At 37.3% G+C, this 21,943-nt stretch overlaps 2 protein-coding genes and 1 pseudogene across 2 annotated transcripts; all 3 read right to left on the bottom strand.

Annotated features, from left to right (window-relative positions):
- Positions 1-1,881: 1,881 nt before the first annotated feature.
- On the bottom strand, positions 1,882-11,742 carry LOC104597324 (tubulin beta-1 chain pseudogene; annotated as a pseudogene).
- On the bottom strand, positions 6,701-7,416 carry LOC104596955 (pleckstrin homology domain-containing protein 1-like). The gene has a single exon (XM_010258284.3). The coding sequence runs from the start codon at positions 7,337-7,339 to the stop codon at positions 6,908-6,910; it is 432 nt and encodes a 143-aa protein (XP_010256586.1). The 5' UTR covers positions 7,340-7,416; the 3' UTR covers positions 6,701-6,907.
- A 3,123-nt stretch (positions 11,743-14,865) lies between the features above and the next one.
- LOC104596956 (putative NAD(P)H dehydrogenase (quinone) FQR1-like 3) lies at positions 14,866-19,820 on the bottom strand. The gene is made up of 4 exons (XM_010258285.3): positions 19,586-19,820; positions 19,349-19,442; positions 19,017-19,282; positions 14,866-15,346 (listed from the first exon to the last, which is right to left on the bottom strand). The coding sequence occupies exons 1-4, from the start codon at positions 19,609-19,611 to the stop codon at positions 15,103-15,105; spliced, it is 630 nt and encodes a 209-aa protein (XP_010256587.1). The 5' UTR covers positions 19,612-19,820; the 3' UTR covers positions 14,866-15,102.
- Between the last annotated feature and the right edge of the window lie 2,123 nt (positions 19,821-21,943).

Genomic DNA, 21,943 nt, shown 5'->3' with positions numbered 1-21,943 from the left:
AAAACACCCCCTATAATTTTCAACTAATTCACTTAAGCAACCTATTAAATAGAAATGGGAAGTGATGTTTTTGACCCTAATGTCCATTCAAACAAGTTTAAATGTTTAACCTACAAAAGTTAAAAATGTAAATTTTGTTCTTGCTACTAATAAAGCATAAACAACCACTTTGGTCAATTTGGTTGTATATTCAAAGGAGGATAGGTTGTTTTAAATAAAGAAATGCCATTGTTCTATCAAACCAAGGTTCAAAATATCGATATAGGGTGATACGCTCTATTGGCGTATCGGCTTGTATTGATACTACTTTTTTTTGTTTTTTTTTTCAAATCTGGTTCAAAGGGTTTGGTTTAAGGCCGTTCTACCCCCTGAACCACTCGTCGACCCGAAACACCTCCAATAGAGGCATATCAGAAATGTCCCGATATGGTATCGACCGATACAGCCGATATGTGACGAAATTTTGTACCTTGTGTCAAACATGTTTCTTTCTAAAAGTTTATATGATGTGCTAAGGGTACTTTTGGAATAAACAACCATGGCCCCATGTTCACTTGATTTAGGTGGCCATGTAGTCATTTTCAAACAATAATATGAAAGGTTCTAAATCGGTTGCAAACTATAGAAGGTATTTTTTTTAGTAAAATGCAAGCTATAGGATTGGTTTTAGTAAATGCATGAAACTATAGGGGTGTTTTAATAAATGAACCAATAACCTTTTACTAGAAATGACAATTTGACCCATCTCCAGGGGACTCTACCCTGCCCCACCCCTATTGGGACAGTTTTTTTTAACCATTGATCGGGGTTCAAGGTGGGTTTTGGGGAACCCCAAACTCTGGAGACTGGGGACAGGGTAAGGATAGTATTTGTCCACCCTGCCCCGGTCCCAACCCTAACTATTATATCATATTATATTACATTACATAATATAATATAGTTCTATGTAGGTTTAAAAAGTAAAAGCAAAAATAAATTTGCAAGTAAGAATAATCAAGCATAGCAAGGAAATTTCGGGGATCCTGAGGATGGGAATGGTGTTGGGATGGGGTTTGGGGTGGAAATGGGGCGTACAAAACCCAACCCTGTCCGTTGCCATTCCTACCTTCTAAATTTCACACTTGTGGTGGGGACGTTGGGTATTGTTCTCAATCACCAAAACGGAAGAACCTACGCTTAGAACAAAAGCCTCTCACCGCCCAAGAAGCAGATTAGAAAATAAGTCTTTTTCCCCTCGTGAAAAGTCAGGAAGAAGATAAGGGAAAACATGCCTATGAAGGTAATTTTTAGGTATTTTAAAAAAATTAAAATTACATACCTACCATTGTATAAGGTGTTTTTTTTGGAGAATGACTGTTCAGCCTACCTCAGAATTCTTAGCCCCATTGTACAAGTGGGATGAATCCTGATTGTGAATTGATGCCAAATCCAAGGGCAGGGTACAATTTATAGGGGGACTACTAATAGACTATGAGAAGCTGTGATTTTAGAATTCTACAGTGGGTTGTAATGTACTTCTCCATTTTTTTATAGTTTACCTTTTTGTTATTTGGTAAAAGTTTTATGTGATCTTGAAAAAAATGAAAAGGCCGGTTGATAACATTAGTTTAGGCCCTTTAGATCTCTATTTGGTAATGTTTCATAAGAGATAGAGGGTTGTGGAAAAATTCTTGAAAATTTTTCTAAAACATTTAAAGGATTTTTTAACGGCCTTGGTTTTCGTAGTTTTCTTTTTCTTTTCTTTTCTTTTCTTTCTTTTTTCTTTTTTTTTGTTAGAAGAAACAAAGACAAACCTTATGCTAAAATTGCATGCCCGTTAAATGAATGTTGAGAAAGCCACTTATCATTGGAAACTTAATCATGGAATACGGAATTAAAAATTGTGTCTTCTGGTTGAATCATAACAATTTAGATCGTCTTTGAGTTTATATCCGGATAGTAAACCAGGCAGGAATCTAGATTCATCGTTCATGTAGATATAAAAACGTAGGGAGTACGCCCTCCATTATCAGAAATGGGATGTTCTCTAATCACCTATATTCATACTTAAATTCAATTCCTTAAAATTGGGATGTGCCGATGTGGATTAGATTGATTTAAATTGATAAATAAATATTAATGAAAGGTTTTCATCATTAATTCACCTAAAGGGAAACTATAACAAGTGGGTTCAATTCCAGAACCCAACTGAGAAAAATGATTGAAGAAATATAATACCATGTACAATTAGTTGAAAGTTTAAACTACCAAACAAAAAGAGGAAAAAAAAAACAGAGCATACAGCACCAATAGGCCTACAACCGCCTTCTCTGAAATAAATACTGAAGTAATACTCGCTTCTCCTAAAGCTCATACATATTATAAGTAAAGATGTTTCTGTCATGGTTTCCCCAGTGACCATTCTTTTTGTGTATAAATGCATTGACACTTTATGTGTTCGAGCTCATAAAATGAGACTGAGCTACTTGCTTTGCTTCCCTCCAAAGATGCCTTTGAACTCCTGGAATGAATCAATTTCATTTCTGCAATTAGCCAGGAGTTGCATGCAGTTGTTACCACCAAAGGGTCACCATCCTAGATTTGGAGGGGCAGAAACTTGTAAGAATTCAATCCCCATCAATAGGGAACCTCACTTTCCTTCGGGTGATCAACCTTGAAAGCAACAATCTTCAATTCTTCATGGTGAAATTCTATAACAAATTGACTATTTGTTCAGGCAGCAACCTCTCAATCTGAATAAAAAATCTCTACACGGGAAAATACCAACCAATCTGACACACTGGATCTTAAACTTATTAATTTAATAGAGAATGATCTTTGTAATAAAAATAACTCTATAGCTCAGCTCTATGCCAGAGTTTGAATCATTGGGTCTTGCTGCCAGCAATCTCATGGGAAACAACCCACCCTGACTGGGCAACACTTCCCCGCTTGACTTCTAGTTGGAAACATTCCAGATGATCTTGGCCGACTTAGCTTAAAATTCCTCCATATATCTTAAAACAAGCTTTAGGTACACCGCATTCCCCTCTCCCTTTGCAAGCCTTAGAGGCTTTATGGTGTTAGGAATAGTAACAGTATAAAAGTTGTATTCAAATCCCTGTATTTTGTTCCACCAAGAAGATTGTGACAAAGATTTAGTTTAAAGAGGCCCTTTAGATTTTCCCACTTTTCAAGCTGGATTACTTCTTTAGGCAACACCACTTTGTTAAGTCGAATTTTTTAGGAGGGAATAGCTTGTGGGGAGACATACCTGCAATCCTTGGAAACTGTCAGCAACTTCAATTATTGCAACTTTCCAGAGTCAACCTTAATGATACCATTTCCATAAAACTTATGAACCTCACCTTTCCTATTCTCTGATTGCTTTAAGAGGCATTCAAGAACAGATATTTCCGGAAATAATTTGACTGGAGAAACCACGATATCTAGAGGAATTTCCGTTTCTAGAGACTTTTAATCCTTTTTCTTTTCAATAATTTGGAGGGTGGAGTACCAAAAGAAGAGGTATTTAGAAATAAAAATGCAATTTCATTACTTGGAAAAAGTAATAAGCTCTGTAGAGGCATTGCAAAACTACAGTTACCTACATGTGGAAATGAAGCACACAAGGTACTAAGTGCAACACCAATCAAAATTATAAACCCAATTGTGAATGGGGTTTCATGTCTGGCAGCTCATTTGTATCTCTCCTACTCTTTATTGGAAAAGAAAGTCAAGAAGAAACTCTCTTCCACATCTTCTGAGGATAAACTTTTAAAAGCTCCCCATCAGGAACTATTCAAATCAGCTAATGAGTTTTCTTCAGTTAATTTGATTGGTAAGGGAAGAAATGGTTCAGTATACAAACAAGTTGTTGCCACAAGTCCTCAACCTTCAGCAGCAACTAACTCCCAGAAGTTTCATTGTAGAAATTCAAACTGTTGCTCAAGTTTGGATCACAAATGTAAATGATTTTAGAGCTCTATCTTTTCTGAATTCATGCCCAACTGGAATCTAGAGGAGTGGTCGCTTCCCAAAGTAGAGAAACATCAGATAAGGAAATTGAACCTTACCAAAATACCAAACAGAAGCCTCTGCATTGGACAATATACGTCACCATTGCCATGAAAAAGTTATACATTGTGATCTAAAAGCCAATGAATGTTCTTCTAGATGATGAAATGAATGTCCACGTTGGTGATTTTGGGCTATCAAGGTTCATTTTTGAGATCTCCATTGATATTTCCTCTCAAAATCAATCTAGCTCCTTCCAGCTAAAAGGAATAGTTGGCCACGCTACTCCAGGTAATACCTCACTCATTTTTCTATCATTTTTACTTCTATTTTTTAATTGTTGCAAGTTGCCTAGTTTGTTGATTTGAGTTGGTAGACTCAAATCATTGGTCAAAATAACCAGTGAACACAAAATATTTAAAGTTTCTAGTCTACAAGTAAATATAAATACATAGGAACCAACCATCATAAGTAATATTAGCAAGAGCAACATACCAATGGTAACCTTTAGCAATATTGCTGGGTATGTTTACTTGGAAAAATTTGTTCTTTGAGTTTCTATTAAAACAAGCTTTATATAGAACCATATATCCCATCCCATGAAGTCAATTAACTAAGGACTAACACTTCTCTAGCTCTCTACAAAATTTGTTGTAGTCTTCTCTGTGCAAAAGTATAATTTTCCTTTATCACCTGCACAAACTCCCGTATATAAAGGAAATGCAGAAATGGGCTTTAAAATACAAGGAGGACAAGTCTTTTCTTTCCCCACTCGCTTCTGCACTTGCCATTCATTGGTTATCCTCTTGGAGGTGCCATCACTTATAAACATAAAAAATCTTGCCATCATAAAATAAAAAACTTTACTTTTCCCACTCAGTTTATCCTCAGTTTAGCTCACAATTTCAATAAGTTTTACCAGTATATAATCGTAATAGTAACAGACTAAATATGTCATTTGTAACTTGCAGAGTAGGGTGTTGGTAGTGAAGTATCTACAGAGGGGAACATGTACAGCTATGGAATCCTTTTGGAGATGTTTATGGGAAAGAGACCTACAGATGACATGTTCAAGGATGGCCTAACCCTTGATAAATTTGCTGCAATTGCCTTTCCAGAAAATGTAATGGAGGTTTTGGATCCAGAAGTCCAGAACTACTTCAGAAGATGTCAAATGTGCGGATAATGGCAACATGCAGTAGCATGAAACTAAGATGATGGACCATCTGGTTCTCTCAAGAGAACAAATGGTGAAATGGGCATTCAAGATGCCATCAAAGATATGCATGCAATTGTGGACTCCTTTCAAGTCAATAATTTGTATGATGGCTTGTAGTTCTCTCAATGGGAAAATTGCCATACGAGGGAAGACACTAATTTCATTCAACAAAAAAAAGGCTTCTTTTTATGATCTACATTCAGATCAAAAGTACCTTTTAATAATGGAGTAAAACAGTTACAGAACATCTCATGCCTGATGATATCCATAAAAAACCAATAATATCTTCACTCATCCTACTTGGTAATGTTGTTCATTCATTCATCCTACTAAAATATCTTCTTAAAAAACAATTAAAATTATAAAATTATTATTTTTTTGTGTGAGAACTAAAAATTTAGGACCCTAACATGGACTTATTTGGGCTTGCCTCGAGTGGCATGGCACAAAGACGACTCATAGAATTAGGAATGTAATATCTTTTACATCATATTAACTACTTGAAGTAATGCAATTGAAAAAAAAAAGAGATTGTGGGCTTTACATGCTTGAAAATGTTTTATATGTTTGATTTTATTTTTAAATTTTCATTTGAATATGCTTTACATGTTATGTTTATGTATTTTAATTTTAGATAATAGGTTTTTTAAAACCATTAATTTTAAAAATTAAGTTTATATTTCTTATTAATATTTCTTATTAATATTTTTTATTTTTTTGGCATTTTTTTGAATTTTCTGACATTTTTTTTTATTTTTTTTTATTTTTGTATTTTTGCGCCTTGCTTCAAAAAGGTGCATATCTCGCCTTGCACTTCTCGCCTCGGGCGCAAATTGGCCCTTGCGCCTTGCACTTCTAAAACATTGCAAGGCATAGTATAAGCCTTAAAATAATTATGGAGGCCACTGTATTAAGATAGGTGTTTTCTTTTGTTTTATTTGTTTTTCAATTTTTCTTTGTGTTGGGCGGAGCATGGCCACCCTCAGGTTTTGATTAGAAAAGATGCAAGTGCATTTGTGTTGAAAAAGGTTTATTTAATAAGGATTGGAAGAAAAAAGTTAAAAGAATAGCTTGAGAAATTCAGGCCTTTTTTTTAAATGATAACTATATTATAAGGAGACAAAATGTCCATGAAAGGAAGTACAAGATCACTCCCTCAACAACATTGAATTAAAAAAAAAAAAAAAAGACAAACCCATCCATACAGACCCGCAAAAGCACTGATACCGAAATTTGCCATCAAACTTGGGCCGAATTCCCCTCTCGATCAAATAAGATAAATATAAATCGCGAACATACGAAACCTAAAATTCCAAAAAAGAGTTTGAAAGAAGAAGACAGTGCCAGAATTGGTAAAGAAATATAGTACACTGAAATTAACGATTAACACAATTTCAAAACCCTAATTACCATTGCAGACTACTCAACACTATAACTGAAACAAATCACCCAACCAGGAAAAAAAATGATGAATTCACGAGAGAATGCAGAAATTGAAATTTCAGAATCACATTAAGCATAATTCTATACAAAGGCGAACTGAAATTAATGAGGAGGTCCTCTCACAAAAAGATCAAAAGCGAAACGATCCCAACTAATATTCACACACAAAAGGTTTGTAATTCATGGATCGACGTGACAAGACAAGATCGAGCGCACCTAGTGTACATAAACATGATCAAACACTTGCTCTCACCGCTTGGCATCGTAATCGACGACTTCCGAATCGGTAACAGATCGGGAGTGCTGGACGATTGATCGTCCGATCGAGTTGATCCATTCCTCCTTCTCTTTCTCTGAATCGGCGATGAAGTACATGGTCTCTCTATTGGTGGAGAGCTCGAAAGCGAACTGTTTATTGAGGACGTCTTCGGCGCCCTTGACGGTGAGGCAAGTTCCGACGGGGATCACGCCGCGGGGCTTGGAAGCACGTGTGACGTACGAGTCCTTGAACCAGAAGAGCTTGCCTTGCTTGAGAACGAACCACCGGCGACGCCATGTCTTGATGTACTCTCCCTGCTTCGTCAGCCATCCGGTACGCTCGGGATTCGACCAAAATTCCACTCCGTCGTAGTCGTCAGCCTTCAGGGATGCACCTGTCGCGGCTCGCCAAAGGCTCGCCATCGCTTTGCTCTGCTCGCTCGTTGTGTGTGGAGCGTCGAAGAAAGTAAAGTGCCGAGAGAGAGAAGAAAGAATATCTCAAGTCTTAAACCTTTAACCTTAACCACCGTTAGTGTGGGCCCCCAGAGCAAGGTTGTCGCTGGAACGCCACTGTGTATGGATATTAATCATATATCATATGAGATTATATCTAACCTTTCACCACGTAAGGAGAGAAAACAGTGGGCGAAGTAACAACTAACAACCGACAAGGAGAAGTGGAGATTTATATGCAAGTGCAGGGTTTCTGGATCTGGATGTATGTATCCATCAGAGGCTCAAATGCCATATCTGCTCATCCCTACACTCGGGGAGTCGTTGATTCAAAACCCATTCGAAACTAGTGAATGATCTCGTACTAACAGTAAGGTTAAATTTAGGTTAGGAAATTAATAATGTTAAATTTATATTTATTAATATTTTAAAAAATAATTTTTCAATATGGATTAAAAATGGTTGTTGATAATTAATTTTGCTTTTTTTTTCATTTTTTAGGAATGTATTAAAAATAGTAATAGTGGGTTGTGGGTTTTAATAATAATTTTTCAGAAAATATCATGTATTTAATTTTTCATAAAAATGAAAAGGTTATATGCATGAATAGTGGGAATTGCCACAGGTCTAATTTTCTAGAAAATGAGAAGGTCATTTGTCTAAATGGCGATAATAGGCTGTAAACTTTACAAAAAATTTCTTATTTGAATATTTACTAAAGAAAATAATCCTTTGAATCCAAATCTGCTCCTCACACCAACTTGATAGCAGATTGCAATCTGCATTTGGGAACATGGAACATCATGGATTCATGGGGAGATGTTACCCATGTGCAGCTCTATAATGCGCCAGGTGGTTGTTAAGGAGTGCCACGTGAGAAGCAGAAGCTTCTTAACTATAACCAGCCAGAGACTACCAATTTGCTAGGTGACACCTTATATTCTTTTCCTCTAGGAAACAAAAAGTAGATTATAGTCTTAATTTGGTCCCCAAATTTTAAAACACGATAATTCAATATCTAGACTTTCAAACTGCAGCAATTCGGTACCTATTGTTAATCAACCGTTAAGTGACATGTGAAAAGACACAAAGACATTCTAGGTATTATCTAATTTTCTTTATCAACCATCCAAATGTCATTCTCAAAATTATTACAATGTTCATTATCTTCTTCCTCAAGAAGATGAAATAAGTTTTTGAAATCCACTCCACAAAGTAGGACGAGTTCTTGTTTTACAAATTGATCAACTGCTCGTCCACTTAGTACTCACCTTACTTCTGAACATAGCTGAGATAGTAAGATAGCGGCCATGGCAAGGGTCATCAGCACATATCATGTTCTTGGCATCCCACAATTGCTAGTCAACTCTCAGACAACCAAAGCCTGATATTGTTGAGAACCACATGAGATCAAGGGAGCAAATCCGACCATAAAGAACTGGACAATTCACGGAAAGCTTCCTCAGATCAGAGTTCAGCTGCCCAAGGAACACGAGACAACGGGTGACACCACTCATGATTGCAGAGATCAAATGGTTCAGATCGCAAAAGCCGATAGTAGTGAGCTTGAGAGTCCTGAAGCAAATATTATACAAAGCTTCGTTATCAACAACCATACACTCATTTGTATTTTCTACAAGCTAATGAACAGAAAAGGGTTGCATTGTATGGCTCAACCACGGTATTCGAAAACCTTTGGGGAGGGAAAGACAGAAAATGCGAGCATCATCCGGTCAAGCTATTCTTCCCTTATCTTTGAAATGGGCAAAGTACCCTTACCAGAACCAGTTCCTCCACCTAGAGTGGCAAACTTGAAATCCCTGAAGATAGTCATAGTTCTCAACCTCCTTCCTTAAGACATCAAGAACGGAATCGATAAGCTCTACAAGGACCCTTCATCTCTCTCTCTCTCTCTCTTCCTCCCGTCTTGTCTCTCTCCAGCAGTCTCTCTTCAAGATCTGATTTGGGTCATTTAGCAATGTTTTAGTATCTCAAGGCAAAAGATAATGAACAATGTTTTTGGAAGGATAGTTTTGATTAGACCTGTTCATGGGTTGGGCTGGGTTCGGGTCGGGCTTTCACTCTTCATTAACAGGTTTTTTTAAGGTTCAAGCCCGAGCCTGGCCCAACCATTGGGCCTACAACTTGGGCCCAAGCCCGAAGTCAAAAGCTCAACTTGTTGCCACTGCTATCGCTGAAGCGGTTGAACAAAGAGAAAGAGAGAGAAATTATAAAGAAAAAAAATGTATATATTAAATTATTAATATATATATTATAATAAATATTATATATTTTATATTACATAAATTAGTCAGGTCGGGCTGGGCTTTTTTAACAAATCCCAAGCCCAGCCCGAAACACAGTCGGGCTTGGTGTTTTGGGCCTAAGGTCAGGCCTGCGGGCCTAACTACATTTCCAAGCTTGATCGAGTGTCGGCCGAGCCGAGCCGGGCTACCCGGCCCATGAACAGGTCTAGTTTTAACATTTTAAAAGTTTAAAATCACATATGTCATCATGTGATATAGATAATTGACGGGCTACTAACGGTAGGTACTAAATTGACACGTTTTAAAAGTTTGGATACTAGAATGCTGCATTTTAAAGTTTTAGGACCAAAATGACACTAGACCCAAAGTATAGGGTACTAATCGGGAATTTTTCCTAAAAAATTGATGAGAATCTTCATTCTTGGCAAAGGAGAATAGCAATGAGAAGTTTAGTCATTAATAAAATTCCTTTTTTATTTAATTCTTTTTTTATTTAGAGTTATATTAGCTTGTAAAAAATATAAAGTATAGAAAAATCTCAGCCTCTAATTTAATTTTTTGGAAATTGTGGTAATAAAGTAGGACCGAGAGTTATAAAGTGGCATGCATGCCAATAGAAGGGTTGTGTAGTCACAGTTCCATTTTCATAGTATGAATTTCCACCTACTTATCATTTGCACTTTTATATGTAGAGTTTTCATAAAATATTACTCTTTTTTTGTCAATCTTATTTGTCATTTTAATAGTAGTGGAAATGTCATGTCATATATAAAACAAATTTTATTGATATAATATGCATATGAGCATGTCTATATCTATATATAAAAGTGCGAATATAAAATAAACAATTTTTTAAACTAAAATTACTCACTATTTCTTTATTTAAATTTAAGAAAGAGTATAAAAGTTATTTTAATTTATATAAATTTAAGTTAAAATTACAATTAAATTCAATAAATTACAAACAGCCACCTTATACTTTCCCATAACGTTCAAGGACTTATTTTGGTAGGGCGCACAGTTTATTTTATTTACAAAGACATTTGTAAGATGGCTCAGTATTTTGAAACTTCTTTTTCTTTTGTTAAGCGTTCCGGTAATCAGGTATTTCACTCCTCAGCAAAAAGGGGAATGAGGGAACAAGGTTATTTTTGTTTTGATTGTTGATTGTTCCCCTTGGCTTGTGCAGTTAGCTACATCTAATTCTCAGACTGTTGCTTGATCTTTGTACTGGTTTGTCATGGCTTTTAATATTAATGAATGTTTTTTTTGCTTTCTCGTCGAAAAAAAAAAAAAAAAAAACTTGAGAACACCTTGATAATGATTTCATCAGTGACTTGGGAACTGTTTTGGGTCTGATTCTTGGGTCGAATGGTCCAATCATCCGGTCCAAAAAGATGGCCCGCTCTGACAGAAAAAATTAAAAAACAAAAAACAGTCAAAAACTGTTGTCCCTTGGCTGGGTGATGGTTTGATGGTTCAGCCATTCGGGTCAACGGTTTACTAATCAAACAACAGTTTTTGGCCTAAAAGCAGTTTTGGGGTAAAACAGAACTGGTCAGGTGACCGGTTCCCGGTTTTTCCTGCCCAGTTTTGAAAACCATGCCCCACCCCACCCCACCCCACCCTGGCCCAAAAATAAATAAAAAAATAAAAATTCACCTCTTCACCTCTTTATTATTCCAGCCTTTGTAGCGACTCTCTCCATGGAATCAAGTGCCTTGATAAACATTTCGAATCACATTCAATTCCATGAGAGCATCTTCGATATCCATTCTATCTCCCTGTTTTTCCTCAGTACATGCAACTCCAGCAGTCCTGCATTTTACTCATCATGACCATCAGAGTTTCTGCATTACTGGTAGTTTGATCACCTTCTTCTTCTAAGAGTAAACGTGAATCCACGATTTCCATTATTCTCTCAGGCAAAACAACCTTACAGAAGTGATGAAGGTTTATGTCATCCCTAAACATCTCATCAGTTAGCCACCTTGCTGCAAGCATCTCCAGCAGAAGAATTCCATAACTATATATCACCATGTGTAGAAACCTCTGCACCCATACCATACTCTGCAATTGATGCATTTCATCATATTTTAGTTCCATACTTAGTATGTTCAAAGGCAAATAGGTACTAAAATCCAAGAGAAGTATATCTTCAGAGGGAAATTCACTGAGATCAGTGACCAGACCATATAAACCGGACTTATATTCTGAACTATAACCCTTGTTTACATAGGTGTTAAGTCGGTCTCAGGCTCTCTCTCAGCCCATGATCACCCCCAGTTACCAATAATCCTCATTAAGATATTAATTAATATGATCAAGATGTACTAATCCTGTTCACGTCATAGTGTTTTTGATTGCATTATGAAAACATTCACTAATGCATTGTAGACGATGAATGGAATCAGCCTTGGGGCTTAAAAGAAAAGAAAAGTAAAGTCAGAATTACTAATATAGTTGTATATAAATTATAATTTATAAAGTAAAAGAATTGCATACCTGGGGCAACGTACCCAATGGATCCCTTTATCGCCACTGAACTGCTATGATCCTTGCCAAATGTATTATGGGGCATATGGAAGAATAGGAATGGCAAGATTTTCAATGACAAAATCATCCCCCCCCCACCCCCGGCTATTCTATTTAATAATGCCAGAAGATCTTGCATCTTGGGAAGAATGTAGTAATCTTCTTACCCAAAAGGAAAGAAAAAATCAGAAGAAAGATGTTTGGGTACGATGGATACCACCCGCAAGATTTGTAATAAAGATAAACTGATGCTTAAAAAAAAAAACTGATGGTGGATCAGCCATAGGGTGTGTAGCGAGAAATGACAAAAGGGAGATATTGAAAGTAGGTGCAAGAATCAGGGTTATTGCTCAATCAATACCGCTGAGGCATGTGCCGCCTTAGAAGCCCATGAAATTGCCAAAAAGTTTACAGGCAAAAACATTATTATTGAAGGAGACTCCAAGTTAGTGATTGATTGCCTGAGGGGTAGAGATACCCCACCATGGAATTTGAAGATCATCATCAAGGAGAGTCTGAATCAGATAGCTACATTGTAAGTACGTTATATAAGCACTTTCAAATTGACACTTGTCCCTTGAAATATCCCTAATTTACTCCTGAAAAAGATTAAAGATAACTTTTAATAGTTGTTAAAATATTTATAAAGTGCTCACTGAATGTGCTTCCTATGTTGTGCTTATTAAATCCAATCTAAGAGTACTACATCATATGCGAGAAGTGGAGGCTCAGCATGCAATACATCCATGTGTTCAGAGAAGTGAATAAAGCAGTGGATTTCTTGGCAAATACAGGTCACCAGGGGATCATCTCGATAGATGTCTCGAGAAGCCAAATGTTAAACTTCATATCTGTTATGCTGACATTTGTGGAAGAGCTACGCTTAGAACCATTTAATTAGTTTGCTAGTTTAGTAGCATTAGTTTGTTGTGTTTTGTGTTGGTTGTTTTCTTTTTCTTGTTATTTGATCCAATTAATTAGGGCTGACAATTAGTTTGAGTAGTGAGTCAAGATGGGTCAAGTCACCCATTTGGGTCATAAATAAAAAAGGTCAAGGCAGATCCGGTCAAGGATACCTAGACCCCTCTAACCCATCGTCATTTACAGAGATGCTTCTCCAGTTCTCCTTGACTCCATCAAATTGCAGTTGCAGTGTAAAGAAAAATAAATCGAGTTTTGCAGATCCCAGTTTTTAGGTTTAATCATTTTAGAGAGTCAAACATTTAAAAAGATGAACTCAAGAGTTTTTGGAAATTTGAAAAGTTGATATTGCAATCACGTCACGTTTTTAAACTATTTTTCTGGGGTCAAATCTTGTCTGTTTTCCTGATTTTGGTGTCATGAGAAAATTTATGAAGTAATCTATCAAATGAGACCAAGATCTTGTAAACCATGTATGCTTTTAGAGGGTTATCACCAATTTACTAATGTAAACCTGTGGTGGGATGTTTATCCGCTTTTTAAGCCTGTATCTTGGAGTTGTTTTGGTCTGTTTATCTTTAATATGATTTCTAGTAGCTATTTAGAGTTGTTTTAGGAGTTATAATCCACATATGAATGTCTTCATGGGATACACATGGGTTTAGCAGTCATAGTGAATTTTGAAATTAATTGCCTATAAATATAGTTCTTGTAATTCAACCTTTAGAAGAGAATAAAATGAAGTAGTTTGAAGCTTGTGTATTTCCAAAGATGAAAGATCGGTGTTCTTAATATGTTTGGTTTGAAGGAAAATGTAGGGAAAGATAAGGAAATGGTTTTCCTGTCTTTCCCTTCCTTTTCCTACCTTTTCCTTCAAATCCAACATAGCTTAAAAGGTTTTTTCATCTTTCTCTCTCTCAAGGTGTAGCTTTTCTACTCTCTCTCTCTATCTCTCAAGTGCAGCTTTCTACTCTTTCTTTTCTCTACTTTCTTCCACGTTTTAGATCAGATACTTTTTTACCTCCCCATTTCTTTCTGCTATATCATATTTGTATTCTTTCTTTACCCACCATGCATACCTAGTAGAACAACTCTTCTTGTGTTACGGACCCCAGACCCAGCCCGAGCCAAGAGATGCTTGGCCCACTAAAGGTTGTCACCGACTCAACCATAACCAATTCCAGAGTCGGTTAATGCCAATACTGGGTGTTATATTGATTCCTATCATAACAACCCATCATTACCAATCATGGCTTAGCACCAATTACCATACACCATATTTGGGTAGTTATAACAGCCATCTAATAGGCTCTATAAATTGTACTCGATGTCAAGTAATGGAGATTATTGAGTATTGATTTGTTATGTTCCATCGTCTCCATCTCTCCCTGAATTAGTTGACTGCCCTCTTTGAGCGGTGCTCCCGCACTACAGCTCGGGAGATTGTGTTTTTCACTCTTCTTAGAGAAAGGCATATATCATTGTGCTACATCAAGTTCCTTGATTTGATGATCCTAAATCCCATTTCAATTGGCTGGTAGCTGATTTAACAATTCTATGGATAGAATCCATTCATTAGAATTACATCATCTCATCGTCATCTAAGCATTGTCCCAATTATATTGGGTCGGCTAAAATCAGGATCCATGACCATCAGTCTGGCAAAAGTCTTAATTCCAGCTGCCATGCTGATACAATCCTCCTTTTTTATCCGGGCTTGGGACCGGCAGTGTAAGACAAGCTCACATTGACAGAGTTATTCATTGCATCATCTAGACTAACATATGTGTCTACTAATATACTAGCATATTATGTTTGCTATACAAATCCAGAAGCATACAATTAATTGGGTGGCCATAGTGACCAAGTTGGCATGATCTTTGCTTAGCGTCTTGTAGATAGAAACTAGCCACCTCCTCTTACAAATTGTACATTTAAATTTTGGTTGGAGATAGCTCAGTCACATTGTTCAATTTCATCAAGCTTTACAGTTTCATCTTCAAAAGGTTACTACTGAAACGGGGGAGGCTTATCTTTGAGCTTCTTGGCTATTTCAGAAACATATTTGCCCTGGTAAAATGCTTGTTGTAGTTCTAATTCTGTTGGTTGGCGTGACCCATCTCCTGCAAAAGTTCCAGCACCATAAGAGGAGCCGCCCTTTACCTCATTCATCTCAAACATGCCACTCCCAAAGGTGTACCCAAGGGGAACATATATCATTCCATGGTGTGCTAATTGTGTTATGGCAGTCAATCTGCAACAATGAAAGCCAACAAAGAGCCAATATTCAAGTGCAGATAAATATTGGAAAAAATAAGGCAAAAAAGAGAAATGCAGACAAATATTTGTTACATACCTTCCAACTTTTCGGAAGAAAAAAAATCCCCGTTAAAGAACTTGAATTCACAATAAAAAGAACTTACTTTGGGATTGTTCAGCATAAATATATGTTGTCATTGAAACCTACTACACCAGTTTGTCTTGCAATGTTCCCCCTCTACCTTGTTTCACTTTTTTCTCTATTGGTCATTTTTACAAAGTACTCTCCTTCCAAGCTACTGGAGGCTTCTAAATACTATTGCTTGTTTGATCTAACGATGTTGAGCTGTACTACCTGAAGGCAAAAGATTTTGTGGCTATGTACTAGAGGAGCAGTCTTGTAGAGGCTTTGGAGTGAAAGGAATGCTAGAACTTTTGATGAAAAGTATAAACAAGTGGAGGAATTTATTGAACTGATAATGATAAGAGTATCACATTGGGTGATAGACATGTGAAATGTTCAAAGGTTTAACTCTAAATGACATTACTAGGGGTTTGGCATACGAGTGGCAGGATTTCAGATTAGAAGACAACAAAGGTAGCTGACTGGACTGTACCGGCCATTGGAATGCTTAAATTCAGTTTTGATGGGTGTTGTTATGGGAATCCAGAGTTGTCAGGTGTATGGCAAGTTGTGAGGGACCACTGTGGCAGCATATTCTCAACTTTCCAGGCCCAATTGGTCATACAGATAGAAATGTTGGCCTTGAGTCAAGGTTTGAAGATGATGGGGTTGTAGGGAATGAAAGATGTAAAAATGGAGAAAGATTGTCAAACAATTATATGATGGATAAATTCCAAGAATCAATTCCTTGGGAATTTAGGCCAATGGTGAGACAGGAACACCACCTAGGTTCCACATTGAACATCTCATTCAAGTTGGTTTCTAGAAGTGCTAAAATGCTGGCAGATTCTTTGGCAGGAGCAGGGGTGGGAAGGGATCAGTTAGAATGGAGATGTCCAGGGCCTGGGTGTAATCTGTAATACATTGATAATTGAACAACTATTTTTGTTTGTCTTTTGCTTTTCTGAGAACCCCTTGTGGGAATTGTAATATACCTTTGGGCCTTCTACTCACTTTGGTGAGTAGTCTGGTGGTTTCTTAAAGAAATTATCATCAGTCATTTATCCAAAAAGAAACTACTACTGCTTGTTTCAGAAGGCTTCTGAACTACTTAAAGAAGCTTCTTTCAGTATTGCCAACATGAATGGTGATTATTTTTTTTAACATTTAACAGCCTGTTATACCCAACTAGGAAAGAAACTTATCAGGTCTTTGTAACTAAAAATCTCTGCAAACTTCAAAGAATCACTTCAATCTTGTTAACCTCAATTACTAGAGATGTTTTCATCTTCAGAATATCAACGGCTTCTAAAGATCAAGAATGCCTCTACAAAATGCTTGTCTAATACAGATCCTAGAATTGCAAGAAATTGCCAGAAAGTGTGCAGACAACAGAAGTTGCAGCAAGACCATCCATTCTTGTAAACATATTTCTGAGGTCCTATCAAAATACTTGCAGGCAAGGACCATGAGCCACAACACAGTTGACCATCAATAGGATCTGTACTGTGTAGACAGCAATGTATATGAAGGTTGTGACCAAGCACACACGAAACTTAACTTGGAAGAGAACAATAGCCTTCAATGGTGGGTTTTTCTGAGGGAAGTCCACAATGGGCAGGACAGGCTCCACAACAGAATATCTATATCTATCTATATAAATATATTAAGCTGAAATGTGTACGTAAGAATGCCTGAGGATGAGGGAAATGTAATCAAACAGTATTTTATGCCTTTTTTCTAGAAATTACAAGAATGCCACTCTCTCCTACCAACTCTCTCTCTCTCTCTCTTGCTTTTTTTCTTTCAAATTACAAGAATGCCACTCTCTCTCTCTCTCTCTCTCTCTTTCTTATAAATTACAAGAATGTCATCTCTCTCCTTATAAATTACAAGAATGTCACTCTCTCCAACTAAGGGAGACCTTAGCTTGGCATCTTGGCTACTAGGGGACCTGCAATCAAAGGTAGTTGAGTTCGAGCTGAGCTTAAACTTCTAAGCTCAAGCTTCAAGTCTCTAATTCGAATCGAGCTCGAGCTAGAGGACACCTCAAGCATTGAGGGAGACCTCGGCTCGGCACCTCGGTCACTAAGGGAGATCTTCACTCAGCACCCCGACAACTGAGGGAGACCTCAGCTTGACACCTTGTCAACTAAGGGAGACCTTAGCTCGACTCCTCGCCTGCTAGGGAAACCTCAGCTCGATACTTCAGCAGCTGAGGGAGACCTTGGTTTGGCACCTCGACAATTGAGGGTGACCTCGGCTACTTGAGAGATCTACAATCAAAGGTAGTCGAGCTCGAACTTCCGAGCTTTTGACTCAAGCCGAGCTCGAGCTCGAGCTCAAGTCTCTAATTCGAATCAAGCTTGAGCCTAATAATTTATGAGCGAGCCCCTACAACATAGGGCCCCCTCCACTAGTAAATATATTAAGATGAAATGTGTACGTAAGAAGGCATGAGGATGAGGGAAATGGAATCTAACAGTATTTTTTGCCTTTTTTTCTTAGAAATTGCAAGAATGCCACTCTATCAACTCTCTCTCTTTTGCTTTTTCTTTTCTTTCAAATTACAAGAATGCCATCTCTCTCCTTATAAATTACAAGAATGCCACTCTCTCTCCAACTGAGGGAGACCTCAACTTGGCATCTCAGCTACTAGGGGACTTGCAGTCAAAGGTAGTCAAGTTCAAGCCGAACCGAGCTCGAACTTTTGAGCTCAAGTTCAAGTCTCTAATTTGAATCGAGCCCGATCTAGACAACACCTCGACCACTGAGGGAGACCTCGACTCGGCACCTCAGACACTAAGGGAGATCTCGGCTTAGCACCTCAACAACGGAGGGAGACCTCAGCTCGGCACCTTGTCAACTAAGGGAGACCTTAGCTCGACACCTTGCCTGCTAGGAAAACCTCAGCTTGACACTTCAGCAGCTGAGCTGAGGGAGACCTCAGTTTAGCACCTCGGCAATTGAGGGAGACCTCAGCTCAGAACCTTGGCTGCTTGTGAGACTTGCAATCAAAGGTAGCTGAGTTCGAACTTCTGAGCTTTTGACTCGAGCCAAACTCGAGCTCGAGCTCAAGTCTCTAATTCGAATCGAGCTCGAGCCTGATCACCTAAAGACGGAACAAAATAGCTTATAACTCTAGAAGAAAGACTTCCATGATAACCTCAACATAGGTGGAAGGTAATGCAGGTAATGTACAAGTTGCTTTCAACATATTTTTCTCCAACTCTATCTCCATACAAACTGAATGGATAGAATCACCAACCAGTTCTAGAAATGATATTGATTCCGTCCATTCGCAAATAAAAGCTAGCAAGGGGAGGATAACTTGACTGATTAATCTAATACTACCGGAGGCCCCTGCAACAATCTGTAATGGCTCCAGGTAGAACAAGAGGCAGGGATGTTAGAATAAAGACTAGATTCAGTGAAAATAATCACCACAAGGACCTAATCCTACAGTATCCAATAGAAAATAGATTACTAATTTACTACGACTCTTCAACATCGAGGAAACAAAAAGAAGAAAGGGACTTACGCACTAAGCTCCTGACCTCCTCCATGGAAACCAGTGCTCCAGAAGATGCCAGCAGGTTTGCCCGCAAGTGCTTGGCATGCCCACAGTTCATTGGATGCATCAAAAAATGCTTTCAACTGTGCTGGCATCATCCCAAATCGAGAAGGGAACCCAAATAGAAATCCATCAGCTTCTGTAAGTTGTTCCGGCCTGATGATTGGCACATCCCCCTCTTTGGGTGGGGCTTTCATCTTTTCCAATACCCGATCAGGGAGGGTCTCGGGCACCTGCACAATTCCAATCAACCAATGACTCGCTTCAAAAAAATTGGAGGCAAAAGGACCGGTGTTTACCTGCCAAAGCGTAGCTTCAACACCTTCAATGGAGTTGGCTCCTCGATGCACTTCCCGTGCCATAGTCACCACATGTCCGTACAGAGAGTAGTAGCTGCAATAAAGAGGAATTGGAAATTATTAATTTTAATCCAGGAAAGAGGAAGAGAAGAGATTGAAATTCAGGGAAGAGAAAATACAATAATCCGTTATAATGAAACTAAGAGTACAGTATCCTACTGTTTGCGGGTAACTTACACTATGTAGACCTTGGTGGTGGACATTGCTGCAATCGAAAGAAGAAGAAGAAGAAGAAGATTATATGAACTTCTTCTGAGTCTGTTTTAACCAAAAATCAATCCTGATGGAATGGCGTGGCGTATATCCTGCAGCGCAAAACAATCAGCGTCGTTTCGACAGAGAAAAAATCGGAAACGTGGCAAGATGGATTGCACTGTTTTTTTTTTCATCTAACAAGTGGCAAATGTAATCCGAAATTTCGAATGCGTGTGGGTCTGGTATCGACTATCGAGTCCGGGTTAGCTCAGTTGAATTTGGTTGGTGACGGTCTGTACGAACGAGTTCACTCCGGCTACGAAAGTCGGACAGCCGGGCAGTTAGGGTCGTTCATAACAAGGCCCAAACCGACTAACCCGGACCGATCCAATCCGAGTCGACCGGGTTTTCATTAATACCGGGCGATTTTGGATTGTACAAATTCATAAACTGATGGTTTGGATCGGTTTTGTTTTTCTTGTGTGAAAATCGAAATCGATCCGAACCGAATCAACTTTGTTCCTACTTAACTAAAAACTGAAATATCTGAAAATATATATTCCAATATCTATATCTAAAAAATATATATTATGAAATATATCAGATATATATTTTCAGAAAATATATATTCCAATATATTTGTATATATATTTTTGTTTATATATATATATATATATATATATATATATATATATATATATATATATATATATTTCTAAAATACATATTTCAGTTTTAAATATATTTTTAGAAAACTAGGTGGCCATGGGGGGCATGGATGAACTTAAAGCCGAAATCGACTCAAATCGACCAGGTCGATTTTGCTTAACACTGGATTGGTTTCGATTTCCATCTCAGATAACTCGACCAGGTCGGATCAATTAGAAAAACCTCAGTAAACCAATCCAATCCGACCCATGAACAATCCTACGGGTAGTGATAAAATCGAAAAAGGCAAAATCTTTAATAATTCTTATTATTCCTGACAATTATTATCTTACATCATTCCTATTATACACGAAACATGATTGTTATATTTTTCAAAAATTCCTAATTTATCTGTTTTATGATCGAACACACGGACATATCCCCAATTGCTGAAGATTGAAAAATGGAGAGGATTAGACCATTCTCTCTCTCACCTAGTGTTTGAGAAAGAGCCGTCATCGCCATTGATTGACTTAAAATTGTGGTTCAACTCTGCCGCTTAGAATAAGGGGGTGCTACAGTTAATGTGATAGGAAGTTAAACTATTTTATATTTATTTTGTTTTTTTCTACATTTGTAAAAAAAGTAATTTTAGTTGGGTATTTTTTACATTTTGTAATCATGGGTTAGTTGAAAAAGTGTATTTAAAGAAGATTCTATTTGGCTTGTTTAAGAAGTTATTGTTATATGACTCTAACCAAGAGAAACTAGAATATGTATGAAGTAATTTCAGCCCTTTTTCTTGCTCTATTTTTGTTTTGTATTTTACTTCAATCTACTGTATGTAAGTCTTCTATTTCTCCATTTTGCATGCACTCACATTTAGTTAAAACTACAGCCAAAACCCAACAAGTGATATCAGAGCTACAAGGTTCGTTAGAACAAGTTTGGGTGCAAGAAAAGTTGAAGAAAATTTGTTTGTGGAGAATAAATCATGGTCAATACTAATGTTGTTAATTTCAATACAGTCCAAGTTCCTATTTTTGGTGGAGAAGACTATGATTTCTGGTATGTTAAAATGAAAACCCTATTCTTGTCCTTGGATTTATGGGATATTGTTGTCCTTGGATATGAAGAACTAGAAAATGTAGCAAATCTCACAGCAGCTCAACAAAAAGAATCGAAGGACAAGAGAAGTAAAAATGCATGAGCACTTTCAATGATTCAAAGAGGAGTTAATAAATCTATTTTTCCAAGGATAATGAGCATTGAAAAGGCAAAAGAAGCATGGGAAACACTTCAACAAGAGTTTCAATGAGACAAAAAGGTAAGGGCTGTTAAACTCCAATCTCTTAGAAGAGATTTCGAAAATATGAAAGTGAAGGAAAATGAAAGTTTAAATGACTATTTCAGTAGATTTATAGAATTAATAAATCAAATAAAAGCACATAGTGAAAATTTTGATGATAGGAGGATTGTTGAGAAGATCTTAATTAGCTTACCCGAGAAATTTGATCCTATTGTGGCTGTCATTGAAGAAACAAAGGATCTCACTGAATTAAGTGTTCAAGAGCTGATGGCATCATTAAAATCATATAAGCAAAGATTGGCACGTCACTCCGAAAAATCAATAGAGAGTGCATTCCAATTCAAGCTCAATGTCAATTCCAAAAATCATGATGGAACATCCTC

This window comes from Nelumbo nucifera, chromosome 2, assembly GCF_055504915.1.
Source record: "Nelumbo nucifera cultivar China Antique chromosome 2, China Antique-T2T, whole genome shotgun sequence".
NCBI classification, from domain to species: Eukaryota; Viridiplantae; Streptophyta; class Magnoliopsida; order Proteales; family Nelumbonaceae; genus Nelumbo; species Nelumbo nucifera.
The sequence above is the reverse complement of the archived record's forward strand: the minus strand, read 5'-3'. Positions and strand labels throughout refer to the sequence as shown.